Source organism: Remersonia thermophila, chromosome 6 (assembly GCF_042764415.1).
Source record: "Remersonia thermophila strain ATCC 22073 chromosome 6, whole genome shotgun sequence".
Lineage (NCBI taxonomy): Eukaryota > Fungi > Ascomycota > Sordariomycetes > Sordariales > Chaetomiaceae > Remersonia > Remersonia thermophila.
The window spans coordinates 1259127-1286567 of NC_092222.1; the positions used below are offsets into that span (position 1 = coordinate 1259127).

The window sequence follows — 27441 nt, forward strand, 5'->3', positions numbered from 1 at the left end:
GATACCTTTTTCTTTTTTTTTTTTTTTTTACGCTGGGCAACAGGCCCTTCTTCTTTACCTACTATAGGTACTTGTTCACCTTGTCTTAGAACCTGCTTGGGGACGCGGAATGGTGAATGGGTTCAACGTAATGACGTAATGCCGTTTGTACGGTCCTGATGGGATAAATCCATGAGTGGAAGGACGTCGCTCCTTTTTTAGAAAAAGAAAAAAACAAAGAAAAGAAAAGAAAAGAAAATCGTTTCCCTACTTCGTACCTTGCCTCCTTCTACCCTGTTGTTCTTTTCCTCTAATTATCCTAAGGTATGTCAGGGGTTGCATGCTTGGTGGCTGCTGAAGAGCACTCTCGACAGCGCAACTTTATGGTGGATGGCTGCGGCAAGGCACGGGTCGCATTTGTGTCTCAGAGATGGTGCTTTCGGGGTCACGAGGAAGAGGCGGAGATTGTAGAGGGAAGACTGAAGGAGAGATACAAGATGCTGTATCTACGCCACCCCAAGCACCCCGACGCAACGAAAGCCCCTGTGTTGAATGGCCGGTCTATTATGCTGCTAGTGTTGTCGCCGCGAATACATGTACATATACACCTCTCCCAGCTGCAGCCGTGGTACCTATATTATCCGTACCCACGTGTCGCGTGGCCGAAATTCCCTGCCCTCAACCACTACAGATTGAAGATAAAATCGAGTTTTAACACCCCCGAAGCTACTTGAAACTGAAGGCCTCATCCCCAGCCTGTACGGCAGCAATCCTTCCCGGCGGGAGAGCCATCTTTGTTGTACGCTGCTGCTTGTTCCCTTCTGACATTTACTGAACAATTCTTCCCAAAAGGTGGGATTTTCATGGAAGAGCTGCTTGACCAAATCTTTCAGAGAAACAACATGGGTAGGGTAATCTATATCCCCTGCTCGAAGCTTGAAGTAGGCATTCGGATCGACTGCGCCCGTCTTCAGAAACAGCTCTAATATGGGCCCGTATTTCTTCCGATGGAAGTCTTCCATAGCCTCAAACTCGGAGCTGTAGATAATCTGTCCCGCGAAGAACAAACAGAAGATAGTCCAGACCGATTCCTTAGACCCCCAGGAAAACTCTGGGTCTTTCGACAATTCATAATATAAAGGACTGTGAAAACATACGGCTTCCTCGTTTGGTGACGCACCCTTCTCCAAGAGATATTGGACCGTGGCAACACACGGACTTTGAGACAGAATAGCCGCGAGCGAGAGAGACCGCTCGCCGTCATTTGAGTGTATTGCTTCTGGTGTATCCTCGAGTCTGCGTTGTAGGTATTCGGTGGAGCCACGAATTTCGAAAGCGACCCAGAGCAGATGGTGACAAGGTGATGGTTTCGCATTGGCGATTAAATTTTCGGTCGTATTCAATAGAGTACGATTAAGCAATATTAAATACCACCAACCCTGAAGATACGGAGTGATGCGTTCCATGGCGTCAAGACACTGATATCTCTCCTTCGTACTATTGTTCCAGGCCTCAAGGTCGTTTAGATTGGCTGCCAAGCCGATCAGGGAACTATCCCTAGGAATGGTACTATTAAGGAACGAAAGATGGGCGAGCTGGTCCTTGGCCATTAGGAAATGCTCGTTCAAGTTCGGGTATTTGGAGCGTATCTGGCGAACTTGTAGGCTCTGCTGTAAAAAGTCGTAGGCGGTACGGTGAATGAAGTCCACCTTTGGGAAGTCATTGCCCGAAGTCTCGAGAAGCCCTTTTGTCAAACTGACTCGATAATCCCCCAGCCTGAGCCGTCTCTCGCTCTCTTGATTTGATAGATCGATTGTGCTGGGCATTGGGAAGTCTGGGTCATCGAAAAGTTGGCCGATCCAAGACATGCTGAAGGTAGAACACCTCGTTCCGCGGCGGCGGGCGATGATGGCCCATAGGAGCATCTGATACACCGTGTCCCGGTGAATCGGATTGATTGACTCAATGAGTTCGTTGTACAGGGTATCCAGACCTGGATTCCGATCGAGAAGGTTGCGTAGCGTCCTCTCATCTTCGCCGGCTGCGGCCAGGTTGCAAAGCTCTCTTGTCATAAGAAGAACCCACATGAAGACTCCCTCTGCTTTGATCACTATCTCATCCACCAAGGATCGATAGTAGGGCTTTACATGTTGGAACGTGTCATGCTTCTTGAACATGTTCAGCGCCATCCTTCCGATGTCAGGTTCGGTGAGATGGTGGAGATGGACTTGTAGCCTCTCCGGGGCGAGCGTCTTGAAGTCTGTTTCTGGGCGAGAGCTGACGAGGAATTTGACATCGCTTCCTTGAGCCCACAGCCGTAGCTTTTCGCAGAGATCTGCGTAGCTGTGCCGTTGCGTAATATCATTCTCGAATTCGTCCAGGCCGTCAATCAAGAAACAGATGCGAATTCCTTTGGCGGAGCTGAGAGAAGCAAGCCTCCTTAGAGCCGCGTCAAGCTTGAGAGGCCGAAAGTGGTTCTGGTCGATATACGGTTCGCATGGAGTTACCGAGAAGGCCATTGTTGCGTCGGGGAAGACGAGGGGGATCAGATCCATACGGCGCACGAGGACAGCGAATAGCATGAACCGATAAAGCCCATCAAGGGAGTGCTGTTTCTTAGCTCCGGTCCTCCATGCGAAGAATGGAGCAAAAATGAGATGTTTGTGACCGGCCCATCTTTTCAGCTGCTCTTGGGTTCGCGCATGACCGGCGATCAGCTTCATCAATGTCGACTTTCCTGATCCCGCCTTCCCTAAGATGTGGAAAATGCCGTTTTCTTCAGCGAGCCAGCGGAGGAGAGATTCCCGCGCTTCTGCCTGGAGAGCCCGCGCTTTGTTCTGGAGATAACGCGCATGAACGTCAACGGCGATGTACTGGCTAGAGTCGCTGATTTTATCATCAGAATCATAACCTGTGACATTGGTGTCATCAAGAATCCACCGAAAGGTTCCATCAGCAGCGGTTGAAATCTCGTCTTCTCGAGCAAACATCTCTTCAAAGTATAGTTGCCGCAAGACTCTTGTCTCCGGGGTCGGCGGACGTGTCGCATCAAGCAACTGCTGGACTTTGGCGCAGAGTTCGTCGACATGCTTTTGGACTTTGTCACCCAACGCGCTCGCGCCGCCCAGGATTTCTTTGGCAAATGCCGATAGGCTTTCTTGGAGCCTCTTCAGGTCGTCAACGTTGGAACGGATGACATCAATATGCTCTCCGAGGCTGGCGATTTGAACCGAAGTGGAAAGCTGTCGCTCACTGTTTTCTGGTCAGCATGGATTTACCCTCGCTCGGCTCCTACGTAGGGGGGGCGTACTTCAGGATGAGAGAAAGGCGAGTGAGAATCTCGGAGCGGCACTCCCGAAGCTGAGCCATCAGCGTTTCAACCTCCCCCTTCTTGGAAACGGACCGAAGGGCCACCCTGACGGCGTCCCTCCTGGAAACCGTGGACGTTCTGGGATCTGGCTGGGCGGTCAACTTCTGGAGCTTTCTGGAGTTTTTCCGATAGCTTTTTGCAGTCGGCGGCCAGGCTTTTCAAGGCAGTTACATGTTCGGACTGCTCCAGGAAGTCGACCTCCAGCGCGGTGGTGACGTTCTGCAGTTCTTTGGTCACTTTTCCCCAGTGTTCGTTTTCCGTTGTCGAGCCAGCGTTGATCACTTGGAGTGTGCCGGTGATGAGTTTGTGTGAAAAGTCGATAAATGTCACAATGGACGCGGCGAACCCAACAGCCGTGGCAGGTTCCATCGCTGCCCGCTGCCTTGCAGGTTCTGAGCCGGTGATTCAGATGTCTCCTTAGCGGCTACCCTTGGGCGTCAACTGTCACCTGGAGCTGAGGCAGAAGGAGGAGGAGAAGGAGGAGGAGGAGGAGGAGGAGGAGGAGGAGGAGGAGGAGGAGGAAGTGATGTGGCGAGGCTGCGGTTGAAATGAGGGGTCTCACCTGGAGGCCCGATCCTGCTGCATGTGTGCCCGACGAGAAACGCCTCAGCCTTGCAACCTTCAAAGCGTTGTGAAAGCCAATGCTCGAGGAGGCGGTGTAATGCCAGAGCGTGGGAGTGCAAGAGCGGCTGCTAGCAAACACTTTGCAAACGCGCGAGGATTGCGATGGTCATGCGTATGCCTCTCAAGCTAGGGGCATGCCGGACTACCTGAAGGTATCTTGGACTCTTGTTCCCAGCAACTACCTGTCCGCCAACAACATGGAGCCTTCAAGACATCTCGGCACCTGTTTTGCGCCGTGGATGAGAGCCCTGCCCAGCACAAGTCGTCCGCTCTCCCCGGCGGAATCCTACTCTTGCAAGCGTCCCTACGTAGGGGGAGAGTGGACGGGATCCCGTGCTTTGCTGCGGGAATGACCGCATGTGCCAGCATCCTGCGAAATGACATCGAACGACGCAGGGCAATACAAACATAAAAGAGAGGAACAGCCTGATGTCGTTCCGGCACCGCTCGTGTTGTTTCTACGTTACCACCGGGCCCTTGTTATGATCCGCACCGCGGGTTGGGTCCCAAACCCTGCCAACATACGGTATCGGGGAGGGCGAAGCAGCTCGAAAAGAAACCCGAGCCGTGCTATTTTGGTTCTTGTTTTTTGGTTTGACCTTTCACGCAGACCCGGACTCCCGATTGACCGCGATTGCCAGGAGCGATTTGGCTTCGGAAACCAAACACCCACGGCGCTCGGCTCAATGTAACCCGCCAGCCTCGGACCGGGGACCGGGTCCCGGGAACCTCAAACTCAACCAAACCAAACCCAACCCCCTACGCCAGAGAATGGTGCTCAGGAACCAGAGGGTCAAGTACAGCCATGTGTTTGGGTTGGGGCGCGCGCGGGGGGGGGGGGGGGGGGGTTTGATGTGCCGGTATATGATTGATCTTCGGGCCCCGCGGCGGGGGAGACGGCATGAGCATGTTCCAAAAGAGTCATGAGGAGGAGGGGGAAAGGGGTTCGCAGGGAGGATCTGAGTTTGATGTTTCCAAAACTACTGGTTTCCCGTCACCTCATGTGGATGAACAACAAGTCTCTCGGTCGAGCGAGGATGGTTTCGATGGGTGAACGAAACCTCTGCCGCCAGAGAGGGGAAGGAGGGGGCAGTGTACGCCGCGGCGAAACGATTCAGAACAAGTCACTCCGCCAAACATGGTGTTGCTCTGCCCCAATCTGCGGGTGCGGGAGGTTTTTTTTTTTTTTTTTGTTTTGTTTGGAGGGAGATCGACAGGCGTGCTGCTCTATTTGTTATGCAACGATCTGTCCCGTGTTGCAAGCGTCAAGCAGGTGAGCGCAAAGAAGGCTGGTTGGGCCGTTTTGGGAGACGGTGCCGAGGATGAGAAAGAGTTGAGAGAACTGTACATGCGTGGGATGTGTTGCCTTGGATGCCTAGGTTCATGCCCCATACCACCACCATGCCTGGTGGCCCATGTGCCTGGCCGTGCTCAACACGTGTAAGCTGACGGTACGCCGGGTCGGGGAATGCAGCAGAGAAGGAACAGGATGGCGTGGTGGCCTCGAGGTGGCCAGCCCAGGCGGTCAGTACGTACATGGCACAGATAGCTTGGCGCGTCTGGTCAGGTCTCGCAAGTGGCCGAGTCGTTGCTTGGGGAGACTACCACGGGCGCGGTAGCAGTTCCTGTCCGCTGCGGGCACCATTTACGTAGTATTCTGGCTTGCCTCGGACACTGCTAGCATCCGAAGCACAGCGAATCCAGTCCGATGGTGGCTTCATGCCCATGCCGGCAATGAAGAAGAGGTGGCGGTAGGTGGTGGCACGCTCACTCCCGAAGCTCGGGAGTCCTGTGATTTACCGCCTTTTGATCCTTCTCGAAGGCCCTGAGGGCGAGATAATACTGTAAAGCGATTTTTTTTTTCTTTTGGGGGGGGGGGGGGGGCGGGAGAGAGAGGAGGTCAGGGTGGCTGAAGGCGAATCGAGATATGGCACCACCGTGTGGTTGGCTTACCGTGGAGAGCCCCCTTATGTCCGCTCCCGCTGTCGGCTTCCGAACTATAGAGGCCCAGGGCCGCAGGAGAATAACACGATGCGGATCATTGGAAGGGACATACACCGTACTGGGCCAGATGCCGCGATGCCCAAGGAGCTGACACGCCACGGTGCTTTAGTTCTGGGAGGGGGCGCTTCTCCCAATCCCAACAGGAACTTTTCCAAAAGCCTGGCCCTGCTCCAACACACAAAGCTTGCTCTGGCTGGCGTTTTCATGTCAGAAGGGGTTTTGCTGTGCCTCAGCCACTACATATCATGTCGTACGGCTTTTTGGAGATGGTGGTTGGCATCGAACTGGAAGGATCGGGCTAAGATCCATGGATACGACCGATCACATCGTGTGGGCTTTGCGGGCGATCCCAGCTTTAGCACAGCAATACTGTGGCATCTTCAGGCCAATAATACCAACGGAATGCTGCTGCGCAGTCTTTTTTTTTTATTTTTGGCCCCTCGATCAATGGGTGTGCCCAGACATCGACGCTGTCGAGGAAGTCTTGCTCAACAAACACCCTGCGAGTAGGAGATCGATATAGGTCAACAAGGAACTTGTGTTCCTAGAGGCGGCATCGTAGACACACGCCCAAAGGGGTCACTTGATCAGGGTACTTTTCCCCACCTCTTGTGCGCAGCAGTCCAGCTTGTCCCTCTCCTCTGGGCCGCCTGGTCCCGGGGGAGCGCAGCGGCGGCCGAGCGAGTTCCCCTCCCGGTGAAGCTCTGTTCCGAGAGGCGCCAAAGCGAGTCCCGAAAGCTCGCGGGCAGTCCGGGTGGTGACATCGGGCCGTGGCAGCATCTCCTGGTCGGGTCGCAAGTCTTGCTGCCTTTGGGACAGGGGCCGTGTTTCAGAATGCCATGTTCCGGGAGCCCACGGTTGGCGCAGATGGGAGTCGACAGTCTACTGGCCACTCTGCTGTGGCACGGGACCGGGACGTTGGTAAGGACAACACCCCAGGTTAGATGCAGAATCAGAGGGTGTTTGGCGGGTTATGAAGGGAGCTTGGTGGTCTGGGGCACCGGAAAGCGGATGGACCGCGGTTTTAGAGCATGTATGGGCTGCAAGCCTCTAGATCAACACACACAAAGCATGGCATGTCCTCCCCTGCATGTGGTGCGAGGTGGAGAGAGTTCAGCACGGGGAATGACAGGCCGGTGGCGCCTCCATGCGGGTATATAGTACTACTAGTATGAGCAGCAAAAGCAGACAAGCGTGGCAGGAGCTTGCTTCCATCCGCGCTACCATGCCGCTTGTCCCAGGTAGTGTGCGACAGCAAGAAAGAGGCTAGGATGGCCATGGTACATGACGGCGAGGATGGTGTTGGAGGTTGGACCGCAGCATCAAGGGCCGAAGAAGCCGGTTCTTACTGCCGTTTCGAGAAGAATGGCCGAGGCTTACACGGGAGGAAAACCAGACCTTCGAGAGCTCATGTGGCCAACGCTCGTGACGGTTGCAGCGGTTGCCTTGTTTGGCCACGAGACTCCTCGCAGCTGGCCTGACTGCAGTCGTGGGCTCGTCGTGCCGCAGAGGAGCGTCAGGGCTCAGGACCACCTCGGAAATTCTCGCATGCGGCGTCAAATGCGGTGTCTCTATGGATTTGTTCAGCACAAAGTCTTGCACGGTTCTTGGAGGGAGCGGCTGCGAATCTTGTCGATCTGATGTTATTAGGAGGGGAAGGGGGAGCAATCCCCCGCATCAGCAGCAGCGATCCTGTTTGGAGCCATGTCTGCTCCACAGCGTCAAAGACTCGGGTTCCGATGGCGGAGAGGCTGGAGCGGGGTGAAACCTGTTGAGGCGTGCTGGTGATTGTTTTGAATCGAATATCCGACGTGTTCGTGTATGAGCATCCCGCAGGTCCGCAATCCTGGTAACGACAGGATGGATGGATGGATGGATGCCCGCCGGAAACGAACGGGGGATTGACCGAACGAAACGACGCGGAATGTCCATCGCCCTCAGTTCCAACAGTGATCACACACGCTGGAGACGCCGCAATGGCTGCAGAGGCTGCAGAAGCTGCAGGCCGCATGCGTTGGGAGGGTGTGCTTGGGTGCGATGGATGATACGACGAGAGCCGCCGCGATGTTGCCCCCGGGGGACCTCCCCTCGCCGTGGGCCAATTTGAAACCTGCTGTTAGCGCTCACGACCTACTCACTGTCCAGCAGGCGGGTTCCCACGCATATCGGCTGCGTTGCATTGGTATTGATGTGTTTGACGCGTTGGCGTAGGGTGACGTGCATGGTGGTGGTGGATAAGAGAAGATGAAATGAGAATGACAAAAGTCCACGATCCCAGGAACGGCCTAAACATTCAGCCCCGATCTTGTGTCGGTAACACGGCGGCATAACCCGGCTCGGAGCCACGGGAAAATCCACATTTCGAGTTTATTGTTTATGCATTGAAGTCGAATATTTGCTTCTCGAATTTGCTGGAGCTTGGATGAACCGATGATTTTCGCACAATCAAAAATTTCCGTCGTCATCTGCCCGTGATTATGCCGCTCCCAAGGGGGAGAGCTGATCAGGCTTCTGATTTCTGGAAGGCTGTGCCTCCTCAGCGACTTGCCAAGCCTTTCGTTACCGCTTAAACGTTCGTTACCGCCAATACGCCATGACATGGGATGATACACACCTGTACACGTACACGTACTTGTACTGTGTAGTGTACACTACAGCTCGGGTAGCGTTCCACGGTCCCCCGGGGCTCGTCGAGTGTCAACCGGAAAGCAACAAGATATGACGAATGCAACTTGGTAAAACAGTCATGGTCATCTCGGCGGAGCCATGAGAAAAAAAAAATCAACCACTCAATACCTCCGGACATGGTTCGTCCGGTCCTCAAACTTGCGATGAAGGAGAAACCAACTTGAAGCGATATGTGAAGCAGCTCGTGTGTTCGGTTTGTGACGCTTGGACCAGCGAATCGCTGAATTGGATCGCTGAAATGTAACACAGCCATGCCCACACCCCCCGTCAACAGTTCAGGGTTGCCGGAACAAATGCCCGAACATCCGGAGGATGACGGATTTCCTCCGAGCCCTCAGGTCCTTGCTGGGTGTGATGGCGGCCTCCGTACTTCTCCTCCCCCTTTTTTTTCCTTTCTTTTCTCGATCCAAAGTCGGCAGCCTGGAAGGCATGTCCCGGTTGGTCTCTGCAGCCAAGAGGATACGACATGTAGGCTTTCAATTGATTTCTTCCGAATCGGTTCCCCCAGCAGATCCTGTCTGGGTGTTGTTCATGCTAAGGCTGGGCGGTCGTTGCCAGATCGGTGTCTGGTGGGGATTCAATAACACCTGATTGGCCCGCCTTGGGGAGTTGAGAAGCCCTGGCGCCTGGCGTCTGACGCACGGACCCTGCCTGACATGGAAGGAGGACCCCCTGCCTTGAAAAATAAACTTGTCTCTTGCCCACAAAAATCCAATTCTGGTTCAACAACTGCATTGAATTAGTTTGTCCCGGACTTGTCGACCCTTAACACGTCCTCGCTATAGCCAAGTGCCGGCGTTTTTTTGTCAGGCACCATACGACGCTATCGACGCTATGAATCAGCGTTCCGAACCCAAGCCCGCCGGATCGGTGGGACCCTCCTGCGAGTTCGGTTCGATCAGACCGATCGGCCCCGTTGGCGGCAGATCCTCTCAGAACCGAGCTCCGTCCCCCCCCTCCACCCCCCCGCGCGCATTGAGACGAGCGTGGCGGTGTGCTGAGCATGTGCGCAGCTGGCCGGGTTGTACATACAGTTGGGATAGCGGCACGTCTTGGACGGGGGAATCGAAAGAGGGCGGAATGGTCATGACATTGAGCATCGGGGCTCGAGCCGCCCCTCGATCGCCTCCGATAGGTTCCCATTGCCATTCATTCCAGTCCGGGCTTGGCGGCCTCGGTCCTTTGCCCGTACCTAGCCTCACCCTTTCTCGCTCGCTCTCTTCTTTTCTCTCGGCCTGCTGCAGATCCAACGTTTTACCCGCTTCATCGTGTCCTGAATCCCCCCGTCTTTGGGCGCTGCCGTGCCTACCTCCCGGTATTGTGGGCTGCGGCACGATAACACTCATCAGCCTCATTGCGGCAGAAAGACAGGCTCACAGATATCCCCGCGTCTGCCCTGCATCTGCCAGCTAAGACGCGGCTCGCTAGCAACATACCGCATGTCTGTTTGTGTGGATCATCGCTCGAGCTGCGCGCCTGCGTCAGCAGTTCCCCATCTTGTCTCCACGCCGGCATAACATCCAATGTCAAAGCGCCGTATCCTTCCTCGGCGAAGCCCCCTTCAAGGCGCTTCCCATCAGAGGACGTGCCGGGTCAAGATGTGCACCGGCAGGAGGCCGACCGACGCTTTGGGTTCTTGGTTACCTTCGGACCGCCAGGACCTTGGTCCCAGTTCCCGTCCCGCAAGCACGATCTCCCCGCGGCCTTGCAGGGTGGCCGCCAATAGCCCAACACAGCGTAGCACTACGTACACGACCCGTTGGTCATGCAGCACGCTTGTCTCTTCGATCGCCCCGTCCCTGCAACAGGGTCGACGAGGCATCCCACTGGCTGGCTGCTCCTCTGGAGGTGGGTTGCAGCCCACTCATGTGCCTGCCCTGCTGTCCTAAGCGGCTAACTTGGCCACGATGCTGCGCTCGAACCCAGACGGCCTCGGCTTACCTCTCAGGTGCGTCTCTCGGCCTTGGATCTCGTTGGGCCAGCATCAAATGCCTCTTCGCTCTGCCATGTTAGCCCCCCCTGGAAGCTTTGGGGTCTTGGTTCGCCAGTCAGTCGAAGCCCCAACAGTACCTCGCCTGGCACCTCGCAGCCGGCCGTTTGTGCAGATACACCATGTAACTACGCAGTAGAGAGTTGGCTTTTTGAGTCCTGGGCAGAGGAGAACCGCAGGCCCGCCCCTCCTCCTCGGCAGCCACGCTCCACGATCTTTTTGCTCGGCTGCGGTCCTCGGCAACGGTTCGTTTAGTCCCACCCCTTGAGCCCTCAAGCCCTCAAGCCCAGGGGGGGTCCTTGCTGGTTTGTCCATTTCCCTTCTCCTGTCATCATCGTCACCAGACGCGGATCAGCCCTGCGTTTCTTTCTTTCATTCTCCCAAGGAATCCCACCTCCCGCCGTGGTTCTGTGCTTCGTCACACGGCTCACCCCCTGACACAAACCGATTGACCAGGGCCCAGAACGGCGTGCTAAAAACAGTGGCTCACCACCCACCCTGTTCTGCATCTCCCCCATCTGAGCAAAAACGCGACTGGTCCAGCCCTGTCTCGCTCCCCTCCGGCTGGCATGGCCGTTGCCAGGATGAGGACCCCACATTCGCACACACCCCTAACCTGTTGTGTCGTCTTGTGTCCCCAGTCCCATCGGCGCTGAATTCCCGGTAACGTCATGGTACGGTACGGTACTGCACAATACGTACGGAGCATCAGGGCGAACGGGGCGTCCAAGCGGACGGATCACCAAGTTTTGCTTTGTTCTTTCGATGTCCGGGCCCGTGGCGCATGCTCTTGTTTCCTCTCCGCATGCTCGCTCATCAATGTTCCTGTCGTCGTGATCCCGCTGATCGACTGGCCCCGAGCGTCAGAGGACGGTCTGTTTACTCCTTACTCCCTCCCCCCTCCCTCCCTCCCTCCCTCCCTCCTTGCCATCATCACCCCCGGCTTCCCGTCTCGAGTGTTCCGCTACCCGTTTCGTTCACTGCTCAACCACTTCTCCGAAACCCTTGCGCCAATCTGTTCTCATACGCGCCGCTTTTAAATGAAGAGCTTAGGGAACCTTGGGGCGCCTTCTGCTCCACATCTTCCCGCTTGGTTGCTTGTTTGCTTGCCTAAACCGTCGACCACGAGGCCGGTTTACAAATTGCCTGCCCTTCCCTCTCGTTCCGTTCCTGGCTGTCCCGTCTCGTCCCCCGCTCGTCTTCGACTCCCAATTCATAACCTTAAATCACTCCCTTTCTTGCTGCCTTACACCAACCACCCTTTGCTTTCATATCAAATCCACAACCCACAACCCTGCCTCTCCACAGCGAGGCGTACGCTGTTGAGGTGAGGCGCCGGAAAAGGGGGCTACAGGAGGCACAGAGCCAAGGGTCCTCCCCTCTCCCGGCCTGACGCTAGCTCGGCCCCAAAGGTAGTGTGTGCTGTCGGGTACCGTCCTGGAGCAGCCGCTTGCTCCGGCTTGGGGACATTCTTGCGCTGCCCTCCACCCATCGGCCGGCCCCGCCTTTATCCAACCCCAGCAAACCTCTTATATTTCCATGCAGCACGCCAATGGCCAAATCTGGGTGGACTCTGTCATAGTACTTGGACGTTTCATCACCGCACACGCCCCGCCTGCTGCCTTCGTTGCGACCATCACTGGACTAGCCGCCACATCCAGCTTGTCTTCCCTCAAGGTTGATTCTACTTCTTCCTTTCCCGTCCCGGGCTTCCCTCCCTTTCCACCCCCCCCCCCCCACCCCCGGCCCCCGGTTAGTTTACCTGTCCGATCCATTGGACTAGCCTCAACTCGACGCACCTTTCACACCCCCCCTGTATATCACCCCCACAACACGGACAACCCCCGAGATACCTTTTAACACAAGTCTCTCCCACTTATTCCTTCGTCTCTTCTTCTTGCTCGGTCACATCCTCCGTCTTCCTCTCCCGCTCTCTCATCTACGAGGATGCTTACCATCGCCAAGCCAGCGCAGTACGGCTACCAGCCCGTCCATGACCTGCCAACCCCGCCGAGCACCTCCCGCCCATCTCCGCCGCCACTGACGTACCCGGAGCCGGGCCAGCAGCCGCCGCTTGCCACCCACGGGGCAGGCAACCCGCCCGATCGGCTCATGTCGGCGCCTCCTGGCCGTCTGCCCCCGCCGGCGGCTCTGCCTCCCGTCCAATCGCCTTCCGGGTCCGGACCTTCACAACCGCCGCCGAGCCTCTCAGGAGGCCCGTTTGGCCCGCCGCCGCCGACTCATACCCACGGTCAGAGTCTGGGGCAGCTGCCCCCAGGCCCAGCATGGAACGAGGAGTCCCTGAGAGCTTGGTGCACTGCCAAGGCCGAGGAGGAGCGTCGCAGGCAGCAAGAGGAGAAGACGCGACAGGAAGAGGAAAGGACGCGCCAGGAGAGCTTCCGCCTCGAGCAGAGGAAGATGGAGGCCGAGATCCTAAGGACGTCTCTGGAGGGCGGGATACCACCCCCCCTCGTCCCCGTCGTCTTCGCCGGCATGGGAGGCAGCACGCTCTCCCCAGTGGCTCTGGAATGGGCGCAGCAGTTCATGGCGGCACAGACGTCAGGGCAGCCGGCGCCCGCCTTGTTGCCTGCAGGAAGCGTCTCTTCGGAACCCTCGAGACGAGACTCGCACGCCCCATCATACGGACAGTACCCAGCCTCTGCCGGCGGCAGCGGTGTTCCATCCACTCCAGGCTCAGCACCAGGAGCTTCGAACCTGTTCGCTTCGGGATATCCGGGCTCCCCGGCAAGGCCAAGGGGACAAAGCGTCCCGGGGCCGATGACGGGACGATCGCTCCTCGGCAGCGCACCTCACCTTTCCGGCCCCAACAGCAGCCATCCGGGCGGCTCGTCGAACCCCCACCTCGGCTTCAACCAGCCGCAGCCGCAACAGCAACAAGAAACACAGGCATCGCCCATTTACTTCCATCACTGGCAGCCCCCGGCAACGCAGTCCTCAGGAGGACGGAGCGCGGCTGATCAGCCGGCGACACCCTCAGGTTCGTCCAAAGCACAATCAAAGCTCTCGAGGGGTTCGGAGGCGAGGATCTGGGGTCGCTGACCGGTTTCTCTTTCCGCCAATTAGGGGAATCGCCGCGGAAGCGAAAGGCGCCGGGCTCGCAGCCATCAGCGCCATCGGCGACGGGGACCCCTCGGCAGCGGTCTCCACCGTTTGCGCACATCGCCAATCCGCCCCCCGGGCGCCGTAGGGGACACTCGAGGCAGCGGAGCGACCTGGGATCCTACCGGCCAGGACCTGCTGGTCGGCTGCGCGCCGAGAGCTCGGGTCCTGGACGTGAAATGTCGCCGATGCTCACGTCAGGGGCCAGCTCGGCGCGGGACAGCGGCGAGCCGGCGTCATCATCCTCGACACTTCAACAGTCCCATCAGCAACATCAACAAACCCAGGGCCCGCCGCTCGCTTCTCCTCCCGTGCAAGCCCCGCCGTCCAGTCGGATGGGCCCGCATTCGGTTTCATCCCTGTTGTCGGACCACCCGCCATCCCCTCGAGCCGTGGCGCCTCAAGGCCAACACCATCCTCCGCAACAACAGCAACAACACGACCACGCAATGCAACATCCCCACCAACCTCAGTTTGGCGAAAACGAACACAGGCGCTCTCCGCGACCATCCGAGTCATAGCTTAACGGTGCTGGAAGTGGGGTCCAAGGATCTTCAGCCAGCGGCCAGGCGGTAACCTCGGAGCCTTACTAATTTCAGCGAATGTTTCAGCCTCGCGGAACCGGGCCAAACTTGGTGCGGTTTTGGGTACGGTTTCCTCGTTTCCCTTTGCGGTAAGGTCCAATTGCCCCGAGCCTGGGAGCGATTTCTCGCACCGTTGCGAGGGGTTGCGACAGGGGTTTTGTCAGCCTGTCCTTGGCCCTGTCCCTGGCCACACCCCCCCGCGACAAAAGACGCCAGAGAAGGGGGGAAAAAAGAGGGCAAGCAATTCCTGGAAAGGGAACGCGCGAGTCTCCGACAACGTGGGCCCGTCGACCATTCGACTCGCTCTTCGACACGGGCCGCTGCCCATCCGCACCAGCCAACGTCCCCCCCTGGCCAGGGACCGAACACAACGCCAGACTCTAAACGCATCATCTCCCTCGCCATCCGCAGCACCGCGCAAGAATTCGGGGGCCCCAGCAGCCCGTGGCCCATTGTCATCAGAAGTCCTCAACCGTGGCGTCTGAAGAAGAAAAGGAGCCGTCAAGGGGGAAGGATGGACATGACTTCCAAATCCGTTCGTCAGCCATGGACGACAGGGAGAGAGAGCTTCAATTCTTCGGATTTCTTTGCAGAGCGAGAGGTCTGTTTTTTTTTTTTTTTTTTTTTTTTTTTTTTTTTTTTTTTGGCTTTGCCTTTTCTTGGTCTGCTCTGAGGGGAGACGTTCATCTCCGCGTCTCCGGCCGAAGATGGGTTGATTCCAGAACCCTTTCTGCGGTATCTCTGGTGTATACTTTACCGTGTATTATAACATTCCTGGGTTTGTTTTCTTTTCTGGTTTATCCTTTGGGTCTGTATTACCATCACCAAGTTTATTTCTTATGGTTCTGTCATATGTATTGTTACACATATTTTGTGGTTTGTCGTTTCACTTCACTTTCCATGTGTCTTTTTGCGTTTGGGTTTTTTTTTCTTTTTTCGTTTCTCTCTCTAACCTATCTCTCTCTCTCTCCCTCCCTCCCTCTCTCGCAGAACGGCAGCTCCATAGGAAGCGGAACAACTTGCAAACGACGGCAGAAATGGGATACAAAAATCGAGGCTTGGATTTCAACGCAACTGTCTGATGGCCAACCTCGCCCCAGGGTATGTTTTGTTGTCAGGGCCGGTTTCCCGGTTCCTCGGTTTGCTTTTTTTCCCGTCTTTCGTTGCACCGCCCGTTGAGTCCAGGATTCACCGTGAGCACAGGGTGGTGTTGTGCTGGCTCTCGATGGTGCCAGGAGATGATGATGATGGCACGGAAGAAACAACAATAAAAGTACCTCAACATGGATAACACCAAACAATGATTTCCAAATCCAGAAAGTGGAGCGGTATTGAGTGGGTTGGGGGTTGTGGCAGTGGGGCCTTCTTGTACGTAGTGGGACCTGTGGTGTGGGGATATGTGTGGGGCGACCGGGGACCCCTGGAACCCGGCATCCAGTCCACGTTGACTGAGGCTCGGGTTCCCGAACCGTCAGGACTGGATCGAAGGACAACAAGCCTGGGGAGCTGGAACCTGGAAACGCCACGGACAGCCCCCCGAAAACAACCTAGAAAGGGCAAGAAGGTGAGAAGGCACGGACGATTTCCCGTTGTCGATGGCGCTTCGCCGTTCACACCGAGAGGAAACCCCCGGTCATAACGACTCAACATGCCCTTGCCTCGGGTTGTTTCGTGGTCTTTTGGTTTCCCAGGGTTCCATGCTGCGCGTTTTCTTGCTGCTCACTTCACCACCACGGTGTCCATGGTGTGACGGTTATGGTTGAGGCGACGGCGACGGTGACAGTGACGACCGTGATCAGGCCACGTCATGCTCCGTAATGAGAGGGGGGGCGGAAGGGGGAAGGGCAAAAAAAGGAATAAAAAAAGAAAAGTGGACATTGGGAACCCTCGGCCCATGGCAGCGTGACGAGGGATGAGGTGTCCGGGGCGACAACGGCGATGGCATTCTGGGCTCCTCTCATGGTACATACAGTAAAGTACAAACAATAGGGTCAGGTACCTAGGTATGTATTCCGGCTTTCATCGAGACGAGACATGGAAGCGTCGCAGATGCATGCGACAGGTGACAATATCCATACGTGGTTGGGATGCAAGACTATAGCGTCCTGTGGAAATCTTGCCATCCCTTGCTTTTTGCGGAGCTTACCTTGTCGTTTTGTGCATATGTACCGAGACAAACCCCCCACCCCCCCCCCCCCTCCCGTGCAAGGTACCGGGTACGGCTTGCAGACGTCTACTGTAGCATACGCAGTACAAACGACAGCGGACTAGCGGAGTGCGAGTTTCGATGTGGCTTGCAGCAGCAACACCAGCATCGGGAATCGGCTCCCTCGGGATGGGCTCACTCATGCCATGCCCTGGGCGAAGGTTGTCGCAGGTATATTGTTTCCCTGCAGCATGGCAATTTCCCACATCTGTCTGGCTTCCCACGATCCATGGGAAGTGAGGCGAGGTGAGATGCAGCAGCGAGGTGCAGCACGCAGCGCAGTGCCGCCATCAGCTCCCGGGGTCGCTTCCTATGTTCCCGCGTGTACATGCGAGACCCAGCCTTTGTCATCCACGGGTTTGGCGCGGAGGTATGCCCAGGTTGAGGATTCGGTCGTGAACGTGGGCAAGGCCCCCGTGGAGTCTTGTCGTCTTACCAAGTCATGACGAAGACGGACAAGTTTCCGATGAGCCTTGAATGCTACGAACAAGACGACCCCGGAGAGGATCCGCCGAGGGTGCATTTTTCACACACAAGGTCCCGGACCTCGGAAGGGCCAGCAGCAACGCTCTGAAGCAACGGGGGCTCTGCAGTGGATATGCAACAGGAGGAAAGCTTTCTTCCGGCCATCCATCCATTCTCATCACGGCCACAAGGTGGGCTGACTACTGCGTATGTACTGCGGAGTGTGTATAGTACAGCAGCAGCTGAGCCATGTGATACATATTTACCCTACATAAGGTACACTGCCTAGGCATGCAAGGATGAGGGGGGGGGGGGGGGGGCTGGTACCTGCAGATCACACCAATGTCCTGCAGTTAACCCAGTACGGGGGAATATGAAGTGGCACTCAGCGCTTATCAACCAGCCGCTGCCGCTGCCGAGCCGCGACCGAGGGGTCTGTTTTTGTGTCCCAACGAGGGCGAGAGGAGGAGGAGGCTTTTTTCATTCGACCTTGGGGAGCACAACGCATCGCCAACCTTCTGCGTCTGCCCGCCATGGTTGACGAAAGCGGAAAGTGATCGTCTCGGAGATGTGAAGAAGAAGAAGAAGAAAGCGCCGCTGCAAGTCGGCTGGGCCACGCGGTTTCGGAGCTGGGTGTGCTGCTAGCGGCCGGCCCAGCGGGGCTGTCATCCTGTATGTTACAGTACGTTACACAATACGCAATACATACGAAGCGTGGGACAGCGGGAGATGATGGAGGCGGTCGCCGAGCCTGGATGCGGTGCTGTGCTGCGCATACGCAGCATATTAGTATGGATGCCAGATCGAGTCCAAGTGCTACCTACTATACACAGTACTACCAACAGGAACATGGCCTTGCAGACATTGGGTGTTTGTCGAGGTAGATCTACCAACTAAAGTAACGTTGGTGGCCAACTTGGTGCCTGTGTCGGCCGCAAGCCTACCTCCCTTACCTATCCACGCTGCTTGGGTTGGTCCCGGTCTTGAATCCCAATCCACGGGATACGCTGTTACCTCCGCCCTCGGAGATCCCCTCGCCTGCGCTTGTCGCTTACTTGTACATGGAGCACGCAGACCCAAAAAGATGCTCTCCGGGAGGGTTGCCGAGGTGCCGCATCGTCAAGTCGGGTGAAAACACGATGACCCCGCGTTTCGGTAACACGGCCCATCTTTGGGCAGTATTCTTGCGCGGACAAGCGCCTGAGACGGTGCTGCAGAGCTTGCCCCAACGTGGGATGACCTGTTGGAGGGCAGGTCCGGCAGGTCCATCGTAACGTCGCTTGGATGTGTCGGTTTCTGCGCTCCGGAACGTACTGGGGACAAACGGCCTCGGAGGAACTCGACTCGCAAGTCAAAACAACACGGCACAGCTGTCAAGCGACAAGCGTGTAAGCGACAGATGGGTCGGGACGCACTCTTGGACCGAATAGGTAGGTACATACGATCTTTGCGACCCGTCTGAGGGTGTTTGTTGTCATTCGTCGCGCCTTGAGTGACCAATACGTTCAACTTTTTTTTTTTTCTTTTTTTTCTTTTTTTTTCAGCATCCCACCAATACCATCCCCAATACTAGGTACCTCTACGACCAACAGCCGCAGCCGCCAACAACGCTGACCCAACTTTGGTTCACGCATACCCCGAGTAGTGGTGTATCCATGTATCCACAGGGGAGAATGGAGCAACAAGGGGAACGGGAACTTGGATCAGCCAACGGCGGCATTTCCCGCGGCAGCGGCTGCTTGGATGACGGGCATGACGAGCAGGGCAACATGGCAGCATGACATGACAGTTCCCGCAGCCGAGCGGCGGCAAAATCGGGAATGCTACTCTGCAAGGCACCATTATCACAGAAGCACGCAGACACAAAAAGGCACGCGCGAGCCAAGGGGTCCTTGCTATGCTGTACGTATGCGCTTTGTTGGTGTCACTACTACCGGGGGTGGTTCGGTGTCAAGCCTGCCCTCGTGGTCGATGCGGCTGGGGGCGTCGCTGGCGATCGTTCCTGGACGATCCTCTGATGCAACATTGGCGGCCTGTTTGTTATGATGGATGCCGCGTTCCTTCATATGCGCTGCTCGGTCTGTTTGGTACTCCAATCAACTATGGTGAAGCCCCGACGGCGCTTACACGAGGCTGGGAGGGGGGGCAACGGTCACCAACCACGCGGCTCCCTCAGCAACAAGAACAACACACAGCACAGAGGCGGCTTGGTTGTGTCGCCTGTTGCGTTGACAGCATATTATAGACTCGCACACACGCACACACGCACACACGCACCGCCACCTACGTAAGAGACCATGATCCATTCATCTCCCTCACACAACGCCAGGGTGATATCATGTTCGCATGGATCATTGCAAAAAAAAAAAAAAAAAAAAAAATAAAAGAAAAATGTGACGGACGGTAACTTCAGTACGCGCTGCCCAGACCGTCCCAGTCGAAGGACCTCTACTTCTTCGGTTCCGAGCGATAAGCCCCATGGTGCCCGGTGGAAATATAATACCTCGAGCCCACCCGCCAATTCATCAAAAATGCTAGGGCACAATTAAGGAACGCTGCGGCTGGGCCCGGGTACCCATTTTCCCCGCCATGGCAGGGCTCGTTTTCCTCTTCCCCCGTCCTTCTCGCTCGGGGTTGAACTTTGGCCGATCGGATCCATGCAAAAAGAGCGTCGAGAGCCTGCTCTGCCCCAGCATGGTCGAGCGTAGCAACGGCACCGCATACCCGTCCGGAGGTACCGAGAAGCGGGAGGCCCGGAGCCATGGCGGCATCGCATACACCCGACGGTGTCAAACATGGGGTCCCGATATTTTCCAAGATTACATGTTTCTTTTTTTTTTTTTTTTTTTCCTTCCCAAGGTCCGGACCAGAGGAGCCGGCTCCCGAATTGGTTCCAGGACCACAACACAGCTGAATACGGCTGCGGTAGGGCGTGGAAGTTCCATGATGACGTGGCGGGATGAAGGGCATGGAGGTTGTGAGGGGGGGGGGGGGGGGGGGGGGCATCATTGAACCCTCGCCGGCTCCAGTTCTCGGCTTCTGCCCACGGGGGTTGGTAGCGTAGCGATGGCTTCTAGAAGGCGTCCAGAAACGGGGAAGACCGGAAGAATTCAAGGGGGGCAACTTAACCGGTGGGTTAAGGTACCTGAAATGCCTCTAGGGCCGTGACTACGTAATCCGCCGCGCCTTCCCCCCCCCCCCCCCCCAGCACCGGCCGCGCGACAAATTGAAGGTTGAACAGAACCCTGATCGCTCTCGAGGCTAGCTTGGCTACAAGAAAAGTTCGTAGATGAACTGCCTGATGGGTGGGCGAAGGGCGATGCCGGTTCGGGAGCACCCGCGTTTGACGGCGGCTGGATGAGTGCGGCATCTCGAGCTGGAGCACACCTTGATGCATGCAGGAGGTCCTCGCTCGACGAGGAAGACGGCTCAGCGCCACGTCTTTTCCATTCTCTGGATAACTCTGTGGACAGGCCGTTGGTAGGAAGGCATGCCCCTGTCTGGGAGCCCAAGATAATCATGTCGAGGGGACGAGCACACGGCGATGGCGCGTCTGCGTTTCTTGGTCATCAGGGCCTCAGATAGAAGTGAACTTTGTTGAGTAGATAGATAGCTTCTATGATGGATGCTTTGGGCTTTTTTTCTTTTTCTAAAAAAAGTCTTTTCTTGCTTTTCCTTTTTGATTATAAAATTGACAAACCCGTCACCGGGCAATAGACAGTGCCTGGCAGTCCCCTATACGGGACCAAAGATGGAGATGCAGTCTATTGATGAGTGTGATACAAAACCACCAAACTGCCAGGTTGGGAATACGTGAGTGTGAGTAAGCTTTGGAATTTGGTTGACCAGGGCTTTCCCTCCAGAAACGTCGTGAGACGGGGCAGGCAATGGCTTTGTTTTGGGTGCGTTCCAGAAGAGAAATAGGACAAGGCAGAGAAAGCCACTAGGAGGATATATAATTGAGTGAGAAGTGAGAAATGATAGAACGATACACATGTACTGTGCTGTGCTGTATTGTATCACCTCCTGTCTCATGGATTGAGTAAACAAAGAGCAGCTCTCCAGGGATTTGTTACTCAAGAGAGTCCCCATGTAAAAAAGAAAAAAAGAGCAAAACAAAGCCTGCGAGAAGCCGGTTCGAGCATCCCCGCGAAGGCCTAGCGGCTCTCCTTCCCATTTGTGACGTTTGTCGTTCAAGGCGTCTCCGGAGAAGGGTAGGATGGGGAGGTCAGAGAGTACGAACTGGGATAGATGAAGCACCGGGGCATACGGGTAAGTGCGCCGAAGGGCCCGGGGCGACCCGGACTGTGCCAGGCCGGATTATCGGCTCTTTGTAGACCGGACCACCGGGTGGTCCGACTTCGAGGAGGGTTTGTCGCCGTGCTCCCGGGGCTAGGGGGCTAGGAGAGTGGACAGTGATGCATGGAAGAGTTTGAAGGGGGTCCGAGATGCTTCGATGGGGGCATGAGAAGGAGGATGGAGCATTCAAAGGGACTATTCGTGGATGGGATATGTATATTATGGGGCAATGGGTTTTGGAGCCTCGACTCAGACGATTGTAGGAGCACTCCTTAGGATGCGACTTTCTGGCAAGAGAGCACCAGAAGAGCCAACCAAAGTCGCCCAATTCAACATGCTCACGCACTATGCGCACCACGACGAGGAGTACCTGATCACTGGCTGCTTAGGGAGCGGCGGATTTGGGTCGGTCTGGAAGGCTCGCCATCGCAGGACCGGTGACTGCATCGCCCTCAAAGTCTTGGTCCCGCGCCGCGCGGACTCATGCTGGTTTGAAACTCGCCGGGCTACGGCCCAGGGCGAGGGCCACATCCTCCCTAAGCTCGATCACGTCCGCCTCTCTTCATCGTCCCCACAGGTAGAGGCTCGGCTGACTTCTCTTGTCCGTAGGAGCACATCATTCGCTTTCTCTTTTCCTCCGGCTGGGACACCAACCGGGTGGTGATTGGCCTGGAACTCATGGACGGTTCTCTCAAGACGCTGGCCCGGTCGGCGCCCTCCCCGCTGCCGCGCAACCTTGTTCGCCGCGTGCTGCATCAGATGCTGCAGGCCCTGGACCATCTCGCATCGCTGGGCCTCGTCCACCGCGACGTCAAGCCCGACAACATCCTGTACACGACGACGTGCTCACTGCGGAGCTCCTACCCCGGAGTCCTAGCGGTCAGCTGTTACCACTTTCGGCTCGGCGACTTTGGCCTGTGCGAGTTTGAGTCCAATCAGCCCGAGCACTGCGGCACCTTTGGGTACCGGGCGCCCGAGGCGTACGGCTCGGGGTACTCGTCACACAAGTCGGACGTGTGGGCGTTGTACGTGACGGTGCTGTGGCTGTTGGACTTGGACAACTTCCGGCACAAGATGGCGGGGTGGGGGAACATCCAGCGGGAGAAGAAGATCCACGGGGCCATCGGAAAACTGGCCCACCATGAACAGGTCTTCGAGTTCAGGGGAATGGGCGAGTTCTCTCCCGAGGCCAGGATGACGGCCCGGGATGTCTTGGACGAGTGCTTTGGCGGCGAGGGGGTCGCCGAGAGGTGGGAGTAGAAGAAGAAAGCAGGGCCGATCCGAGTTGATGTGTAAACAAAAACGTCTTTTTTGGATAGAGTATTGAGTGGCTATCTGGTTCTAGAGAGGTCAGGTTATTGACGTGATGCTGGGCCGCGAAGGGGTTGCTGAGAGGGTTTCTGGATTTGGCAACTCGCCAATGTCGCAAGTCAAAGCGATGGACCGACCCAAACCGTCGGGTTTCTGAGTGGAGTCAGTACAGTACAGCGAGACCGTGCGGGAGTTCTCTCGTATGCCTTGAAATACGGAAACTCACTGTCTGATACGGTATGTTACAAAGATACGTGAGCAAACTTTCATGGTCGATTTTTTTTCCTCATGCTCTCTCTATCACACACACACACACACACACCATCACCATCATCCCCCATCCCGTCAACGTCAGAGTGAGAGAGACTCTTGTGAACCGAATACAACAAGGAAACGAAAATCACAGAGATTCTCATAATGGGTATCTTCTGAACTTAGATTCTAATTGAAAATCCCATCTCGGTTTCTTTTTTTTTTTTCTTTCAAAGATTTCTGTGTATACCCCATGATACCATGTCACGGCGACCTCAAGTGAACTTGAGACTAGGCCTGGACCGAGACGTCTACCAAGTCGTGCTGAAGCTCGAGGAGCAGCAGGAGGACGATACCGGGCGCCGGCCACGTCTCACCGTCGGGTCCGTTTACGATGCCATCAAGCGGTCCAACTCGAGCCTCGCCCGTCAAAAGAAGCGCCCGCTAGAGGACTCGATCGAGCGCGTGCTCGCCGTGCGCCAGCAGCAGGTCAAGGTGGACGAGGAGGAAGATTCGGACGATCTGCTCGAGGCCCAGGAGCGCGCTAGAGCCGCCAAAGCCGAGCGCGACCAGAACTTGCTCAACCGCCAGATCGCCAAGTCGTGGGGCTTTGCCAGCGAGAAACCCGCCCCCGGTTCCGGCTCGGCGACCACGCCCGCAGCTGCCACCACACCCGCTGCGACGCCGGACGCGATGCCCCCGGAAAGCACCGCGGGTCCCCAGGGGACGGAGACGCCCGCCGGGACCGCCGATCGCCAGCCCAACGGCGAGCCGAGGCCCAAGAAGCGGAAGGGCGCGCCCAAGGAGGTGGACCGCAGCCCGCCCACGGGCGTGTCCATCCTGGACATCGCCGGCGTGGACGACACGCTGGACAGGCTGCTGGACGAGGTCTGGTTCCCGCTCTGCGCCGGCGAGGCGTGCGAAAAGATGGGCTACCGCTACGACAACGGCGTGCTGCTCCACGGCCCGTCGGGCTGCGGCAAGACGACGCTCGCCCACGCCGTCGCCGGCAGCATCGGCTGCGCCTTCATCCCCGTGTCGGCACCCTCCATCGTGGCCGGCACGTCGGGCGAGTCCGAGAAGAACATCCGCGACGTCTTTGACGAGGCGATCCGCCTCGCGCCGTGCCTCGTCTTTTTCGACGAGATCGACGCCATCGCGGGCCGCCGCGAGAGCGCCAACAAGGGCATGGAGGGCCGCATCGTGGCCGAGATCATGAGCGGCATGGACCGCATCAAGCAGCAGACGCCGCTGGGCAAGAACGTGGTGGTGCTGGCCGCCACGAACCGGCCCGACTTTCTGGACCCGGCCATCCGCCGCCGCTTCAGCGCCGAGATCGACATGGGCATGCCGAGCGAGAAGGCGCGCGAGCACATCCTCCGGTCGCTGACGCGCGAGCTCAGCCTGGCCGACGACGTCGACTTTCGCGAGCTGGCCAAGCTGACGCCGGGCTACGTCGGCAGCGATCTGCAGTACGTTGTCAAGGCCGCCGTCTCGGGCAGCTGCCGCGGCAAGCTCGACGCGTTGCTCCAAAAGGCGCGCGCCGAGGCGGGCGACCCGGGCTTTCTCGCCTCGGCCTCGGCCAAGCAGCGCGACTGGGTCCTCCTCCAATCCCACCGCACGGCGCCCTGGGACGAGAGCCGCATCGCCATGGCCCAGTTCCGGGCGGCGGTCGCGCGCGTGCAGCCCGCCTCCAAGCGCGAGGGCTTCAGCACCATCCCCGACACGACGTGGGCGCACGTCGGCGCGCTGGGGGAGGTGCGCAAGCGCCTCGAGATGTCCATCATCGGCCCGATCAAGAACCCGGAGCTCTTCTCGCGCGTGGGCATCAAGCCGGCGGCGGGCATCCTGCTGTGGGGCCCGCCGGGCTGCGGCAAGACGCTCGTCGCCAAGGCCGTGGCCAACGAGTCCAAGGCCAACTTCATCTCCATCAAGGGCCCGGAGCTGCTCAACAAGTACGTGGGCGAGTCGGAGCGGGCGGTGCGCCAGCTCTTCGCGCGCGCAAAGTCGTCGGCGCCGTGCATCCTCTTCTTTGACGAGATGGACGCCCTGGTGCCCCGGCGCGACGACTCGCTGTCGGACGCCAGCGCGCGCGTCGTCAACACGCTCCTCACGGAGCTCGACGGCGTCGGCGACCGCTCGGGCATCTACGTCATCGGCGCCACCAACCGGCCCGACATCATCGACGAGGCCATCCGCCGCCCGGGCCGCCTGGGCACCAGCATCTACGTGGGCCTGCCCTCGGCCGAGGACCGCGTCGACATCCTCCGCACCATCTACCGCAACACCGTCGCCAAGGCCCGGCGGGACGCCGCCGCCGCCGCCGCCGCCGCCGGCGAGGACGGGGACGTCGCCATGGCCGACGCCGCCGCGGCGCCCGAGGTCCCCGAGGCGGACCTGGAGAAGGTGGCCCGCGACCTGCGGTGCACGGGCTTCTCGGGCGCCGACCTCGGGAACCTGATGCAAGCGGCCGCGCAGGCCTGCTTGGAGAGGGTGTACCTGACGCAGCGGCTCGGCGTCGACAGCGGAAAGGAAGGCCAGGCCAAGGTGGCGGCCATCGACCCCGTCATCACCATGGAGGACTGGGAGAGGGCGCTGGACGAGGTGAAGCCTAGCGTGAAGGATGCCGAGAAGTACGTGTTTGACGGGTAGGGAGGGAGGACTGCGTGCGTTGCGGTTTCAATTCAAGCGTGTGAACGGGGGATATCTTTTGGGCGTGCTGGATGGGGTTGAGATACCCTCTAGAAGCAAAACCTCTGGCTGGACCTTTGCCAGGCTACACATGAATCAAGGCGCAGAGGCCACCTCGGCTCCATGACCTCTTCTTGCGTGTCCGGCATGTTTGGGACCCTGGCTCTGCTCCCATCCTTTCGCGTGGTTCACGGTGCAACACCCCCTCGATGAAGCATCAACAAAACCCCCTTTCCATGGCTTCCACCGCCCACTCAAGCATGGATGGCCTGTCCATTTCAACTCAAGGGGGGCAGCTCACCAAGTCAAACGGCCATGCAAAGTGAGAGAGCAGAGATTTGTTTTTTTTTTTTTTTTTTTTTTTTTTTTTTTTTTTTCGCCACCCGCCCCATGAAAAACAGCACGGGTCATAAGCAAACACTCAAGAAATACGTACACAACATCGTCTAGTAGAGATCAGTTCCGGTTTTTTTCTTCCTTTTCGTCATCGTTAACCCCCCGTCCATCCCCCGCCTTTCTTCTCTATGGTACAAGTACAAAGTGGTGGTGGTGGTTGATGGATGGTATCGTTGTAGGTTGTGAGGTTGGGGGGGTTTCCGGCATCTCGGAGGAGTACCGTTGCCGCCTCGGAGAAGTTGCCCACCGTCTAATGGAAGGAAAGGACAAACGGACAAACACCCCCACCCACTTCTTGCGTTTCTTTGGATATGCCGCTCCTTTCCTCTTCCTCAACCCCGCAACGCCCCGTGAAAAGAAACTCGTTTTCGTTCGCCTGTGTTGGCCGGAAAGGCAAAGGGAAAAAAAGGGCAGGTGGTGGTACAACAAGGATGGAGCAAGGCCTTCATGTCCCGGGAGCGCCCGAAACTTAAGCCGTCGACTGCTTGAGGTAGCTGTAAGGAGGGAAAGGGAGGGGGGCCATGTTAGCCTTTTTGCTGCCGAGGAGCGAGTGGAGCAGAGCAAGCCTGGGAAAAAAAAAAGGGACATACGTGATCAGGTCGTTCCTGTCCTTCTCCTTCTTGAGACCGCCGAAGGCCATCTTGGTGCCGGGGATGTAGGCCTTGGGGTTCTCGAGGTATTTGAACTAGAGAGAAGAAGAGCGAGGTTAGACAAGATGGGCCAGACGGAGAGGCGGTGCCGAGTCAGCGTCGGCGGGCAACGTACCAGAGTCTCCTCATCCCAGGTAACGCCGGCCTGCTTGTTGGCGTCGGTGTAGGCGTAGTTCTCGACGGCGCCGGTCTTGCGGCCGAAGAGGCCGTAGAGAGCGGGGCCGATCTTGTTGCCGCCGTCCTTCTCGACGGTGTGGCACTGGGCGCACCGGGTCTTGAAGAGGTTGGCACCCTTCTTGGCGTCACCTAGGGAGCGGGGAAAGAGAGCCGTGTTAGCTTGCGGCGTTCTTGGTGGACGCAACCAACGTCTCGCCCCGTCCGTCCACGGCCGCTGCGGCGCATCCGTGGCTCGTTGCGGCGCCCCATATATGCCGGTCGTTGGCAGAGCTGAAAGGCCGGCGAGGGAAAATGGCGCAGGAGCTCAGGACTGCGCCGAGGGCTGACGGCGGGATGGATCGGGCAGAGCCAAGGACGCGGTGACTTCCAGAGACGGACGGGCCATGGAGGGGGCCCAACGCCGTTCGAGGGGGGAACCTCAAGAGCGGCTGGGGGGACCTCAATGGCTCCGTCCGGCCGTGGGAGGCGCGGGCGGCCGGGACGAGCAGAGACGGCAGAACGGGCACGTACCAGGAGCGAAAGGCATTTTGGGCGGTTGGGTGGTATTAAAGAAAAGGGTGGTGTCTAAACAAGGAGGCGTAGACGGGCGAGGGTACGTCGATGGAAGCCGATGTGGGCAAAAAGAAGGTCGAGTT

At 57.5% G+C, this 27441-nt stretch overlaps 6 protein-coding genes across 6 annotated transcripts; 3 read left to right on the forward strand and 3 right to left on the reverse strand.

Annotated features, from left to right (window-relative positions):
* Window positions 1-611: 611 nt before the first annotated feature.
* On the reverse strand, window positions 612-3718 carry VTJ83DRAFT_6538 (uncharacterized protein; the record flags this gene model as incomplete). The annotated part of the gene is made up of 3 exons (XM_071013260.1): window positions 612-3231; window positions 3290-3339; window positions 3383-3718. 3 exons carry the CDS (start codon window positions 3716-3718, stop codon window positions 612-614), a joined length of 3006 nt encoding a protein of 1001 aa, XP_070864165.1.
* A 3775-nt stretch (window positions 3719-7493) lies between these two features.
* Window positions 7494-7988, reverse strand: VTJ83DRAFT_6539 (uncharacterized protein; the record flags this gene model as incomplete). Its single annotated transcript, XM_071013261.1, has 1 exon — window positions 7494-7988. The coding sequence occupies one exon, from the start codon at window positions 7986-7988 to the stop codon at window positions 7494-7496; it is 495 nt and encodes a 164-aa protein (XP_070864166.1).
* Window positions 7989-12602: 4614 nt separating this feature from the next.
* On the forward strand, window positions 12603-14844 carry VTJ83DRAFT_6540 (uncharacterized protein; the record flags this gene model as incomplete). The annotated part of the gene is made up of 3 exons (XM_071013263.1): window positions 12603-13653; window positions 13740-14289; window positions 14334-14844. 3 exons carry the CDS (start codon window positions 12603-12605, stop codon window positions 14842-14844), a joined length of 2112 nt encoding a protein of 703 aa, XP_070864167.1.
* A 6690-nt stretch (window positions 14845-21534) lies between these two features.
* On the forward strand, window positions 21535-22589 carry VTJ83DRAFT_6541 (uncharacterized protein; the record flags this gene model as incomplete). Its single annotated transcript, XM_071013264.1, has 2 exons — window positions 21535-21879; window positions 21939-22589. The coding sequence occupies 2 exons, from the start codon at window positions 21535-21537 to the stop codon at window positions 22587-22589; spliced, it is 996 nt and encodes a 331-aa protein (XP_070864168.1).
* A 564-nt stretch (window positions 22590-23153) lies between these two features.
* VTJ83DRAFT_6542 (uncharacterized protein) lies at window positions 23154-25544 on the forward strand (the record flags this gene model as incomplete). The annotated part of the gene is made up of 1 exon (XM_071013265.1): window positions 23154-25544. The coding sequence occupies one exon, from the start codon at window positions 23154-23156 to the stop codon at window positions 25542-25544; it is 2391 nt and encodes a 796-aa protein (XP_070864169.1).
* Window positions 25545-26448: 904 nt separating this feature from the next.
* VTJ83DRAFT_6543 (uncharacterized protein) lies at window positions 26449-27332 on the reverse strand (the record flags this gene model as incomplete). The annotated part of the gene is made up of 4 exons (XM_071013266.1): window positions 26449-26473; window positions 26570-26664; window positions 26745-26935; window positions 27317-27332. 4 exons carry the CDS (start codon window positions 27330-27332, stop codon window positions 26449-26451), a joined length of 327 nt encoding a protein of 108 aa, XP_070864170.1.
* Between the last annotated feature and the right edge of the window lie 109 nt (window positions 27333-27441).